At 40.2% G+C, this 3389-nt stretch overlaps 1 protein-coding gene across 1 annotated transcript; it reads left to right on the plus strand.

Annotated features, from left to right (window-relative positions):
• The first annotated feature begins 94 nt into the window (after nucleotides 1-94).
• Znf660 (zinc finger protein 660) lies at nucleotides 95-3147 on the plus strand. The gene has a single exon (XM_052725483.1). The coding sequence runs from the start codon at nucleotides 95-97 to the stop codon at nucleotides 1148-1150; it is 1056 nt and encodes a 351-aa protein (XP_052581443.1). The 3' UTR covers nucleotides 1151-3147.
• Nucleotides 3148-3389: the final 242 nt, after the last annotated feature.

The following is a 3389-nucleotide window of genomic DNA, read 5'->3' on the forward strand; positions in this document are numbered from 1 at the left end:
TCTAAAGTGTCATTCCTGAAAAATCAGAATCACATTTTACCCTGGGGAATTCCACATAGTGTTGCCAAGGAAGTAAAAGAATTAAAAGGAAAAGATGAGACTGGAAGAGCTACTGGAATGCCCCCAGCCTGACAAGATGAGGAGAAAGACGAGAAAGCTCAAACGCAAGGCATTTGAAGATAGTAAATCACCCACAGAAGGGAGTGACCAAGAACGTGAAGATGGTAGTAGTCAGTGCTGTGACTCTCCAACACACGAGAGAGGTCATGGTGCAAAGAGACCGTATGTGTGTACTGAGTGTGGAAAAGCCTTTAGTCAGAGTGCCAACCTCACTGTGCATGAGCGAATCCACACAGGAGAGAAGCCTTATAAGTGTAAGGAGTGTGGGAAAGCCTTCAGTCATAGTTCCAACCTCGTGGTCCATCGGAGAATTCACACAGGCCTGAAGCCGTACACATGTAGCGAGTGTGGGAAGTGTTTCGGTGGTAAGTCACATCTCATCCGGCACCAGGGAAGCCACAGTGGAGAGAAAACATACAAATGTAAGGAGTGTGGGAAAGCCTTTAGTCGGAGTTCAGGACTTATTTCTCATCACAGAGTTCACACTGGCGAGAAGCCCTACACTTGTATTGAGTGTGGGAAAGCATTTAGCAGGAGTTCAAACCTTACTCAACATCAGAGAATGCACAGAGGAAAAAAGATTTACAAATGTAAAGAGTGTGGGAAAACATGTGGTTCTAATACAAAGATTATGGACCATCAGAGAATTCACAGTGGAGAGAAGCCCTATGAGTGTGATGAGTGTGGAAAAGCATTCATCTTGAAGAAGGCTCTTAATGAACACCAGAGACTTCATCGTCGAGAGAAACCTTATAAATGTAAGGAGTGTGGGAAAGCTTTTACTTCTAACCGAAACCTTATTGATCATCAGAGAGTTCACACTGGAGAGAAGCCTTATAAATGTAATGAGTGTGGGAAAACCTTCAGACAGACTTCCCAAGTTATTCTCCATTTGAGAACCCACACTAAAGAGAAACCCTATAAATGCAGTGAGTGTGGGAAAGCCTATCGTTATAGCTCACAGCTTTTTCAACATCAAAGAAAACATAACGAAGAGAAAGAAACCTTGCTGTTTGTAGGCCAGGTGTGATGGCACACGCCTTTCATCCCAGCATTTAGGAGGCAGAGACAGGGAGATCTCTGTGAGTTCTAGAACAGCTAAGGCCACACAGTGAGACCCCTGTCTTAGAAAAAAAGGAAAGTTGGCTCTAAGGCTAATTGCTACTTTTCTGAAAATTAGATTTTTAGTAACATTAAATTTAATTCTGCTTCTAAGAACCCATACAGGAAAAATAATAAGTGCTAAAGTTTAACAAAAGGGATATTCGTGCCAGCATTATACATAACTGAAAGGGAGAAAAAACGACCATAGATTATTTCATGTGCGGGATGAAACAAATGATACATCTATTCAGAGTATGCCTCTGAAGCCAGTCTGTTTTTAAAGAATTTTTAATGTGTGCCATGGGGGAAATTTTGAAGAAAATGGAAAATGAAAGAATAAAATATCCAGATAAAATATTTCTGGTTTTTCGAGACAGGGTTTTTCTGTGTAGCTTTGGCGCCTGTCCTGGAACTCACTCTGTAGCCGAGGCTGGCCTGGAACTCACAGAGATCCGCCTGTCTCTGCCTCCCAAGTGCTGGGATTAAAGGCATGGGCCACCACCGCCGCCCTCAGATAAAATATTTATGCCTAGGAAAAATGGGGAAAGTGAAAGAGGGCCAAACCTAAATTTCAGCAATGGTTATCTCTGTTAATAAGTTGTAGGTGATTTCTATTTTCTCCTGTGTACTTTTCTAGACTTTCTAGATTTTTTACAATGAGAGTGTTACTTTCTAAGAAAACAGTATATTTTAAATATAATGAGTGCGTTCTTATTTTTATTCAGTGGTGGTAGGAAAAGTACCTATTATGTAGTCTTAAAAAGCTTGGGATTCACCCTAATACTGGCACTCCACTTCTTACTAGTAAAACCAGTGCTGCCTTTTGTTCTTTGCAGTTTTAAGGTAAGTTGACTCTATAATCACTGTTAGGTTAAAAGAACACAGCAAAGGACATTAGTTCACCTTCTTTTCCTGCATAGTAGAGTAATCATCCATGATGGACAGCTACCCCGAGCTCCATCCTTCCAGCAAATATCTAGACAATTAGGAAAAAAATTTTCTTTTAATGGACTGGAGAAATTGTAGGCTCAAAAAATAGGAAGTGGAGAATTTTGCCTTCATCGTGTTATTTGGAGCTGAGTGGGTGAAATACAGTTAGGTTGAGAGACCTATGTCCTGATCCACTTGCTGAGTACCAGCTTAACTACTTTGGACACATGACTTCACTGCTCAGATTTCTGGTTTACCTCAAAGGGCTGCTGTGAGGATTAAGTGAGATGATGCCAGTGATGTATGCCAAGACTGGTACATGGCAGAAACAAACAGCTCCAGTGAAGGTTAGTGGAGCCATATTTCTAAACACTCCCAAAAGAAAATAACTTAAGAGATATTTAGTATTTAGCATATTTTCAGGTGTAATTAACAAGATTCCAAGTAATGATAACTTTCATCTTTAAAATGTCATTGTTGTTTCTGAAGAGGTCATCTAGAATTAAGCAGCTCATCCTTTGTTTTTGTAACTCAGCAGTTCATCAGACTTGCAAAAACTCCATACGTTCTTCATCAAATTGCTTTTATTGTTCATTATCTCATGGTTGCAAGCCACTGGCCACACCTGCATTCTTCTTCACACAGCTTCCCCCAAGACAGGACTGGAGTAAAGGAGCAGAACATGCTTCTATAATTTATTACTATTGAAAAAAATGTTTCCCCAAAGTGGGGGCCGAATGCTGATTAATTAATGTGACAAATTTGACTGGATTCCCAACCCCTGGGGAATTGAACCTGGGGCCTCACATACTAGCCAAGCACTGTACCACTCATTTGTAACACCCTGATCTTGATGGCAAGCTTTCAGGAAGGTATTAGCCTATCTTTAGTCACTATCAAAAATTTTCATTCCTTAGTTCAAAATCCACCTAACTATATTTAGAATCTCTCCATTACTAATTCCTCCTGTATACAATAAATTCCTTAAGTCGATACTGTTTGTCTCATGCACCTGTGTCCTTTCAGAAGTTACTGAGGATATGATATCTCATTTAATTCTGCCTATAATTGTGTAGGAGAATTGAATTTCCATGATGTTAGTACCTGGCCAGTCAGTAGTTGGAGCTAGGATTTGATCTCAAATTTGTCTTTGAAGTTCATGTTTTCCTAATTATACAAAGGATCTCTGCTAACTGTGGTGATTCCATACGAGAAAGGGAAAACAGACACTCTCC

This window comes from Peromyscus californicus, unplaced genomic scaffold (assembly GCF_007827085.1).
Source record: "Peromyscus californicus insignis strain IS unplaced genomic scaffold, ASM782708v3 Scaffold_11__1_contigs__length_118956290, whole genome shotgun sequence".
Lineage (NCBI taxonomy): Eukaryota > Metazoa > Chordata > Mammalia > Rodentia > Cricetidae > Peromyscus > Peromyscus californicus.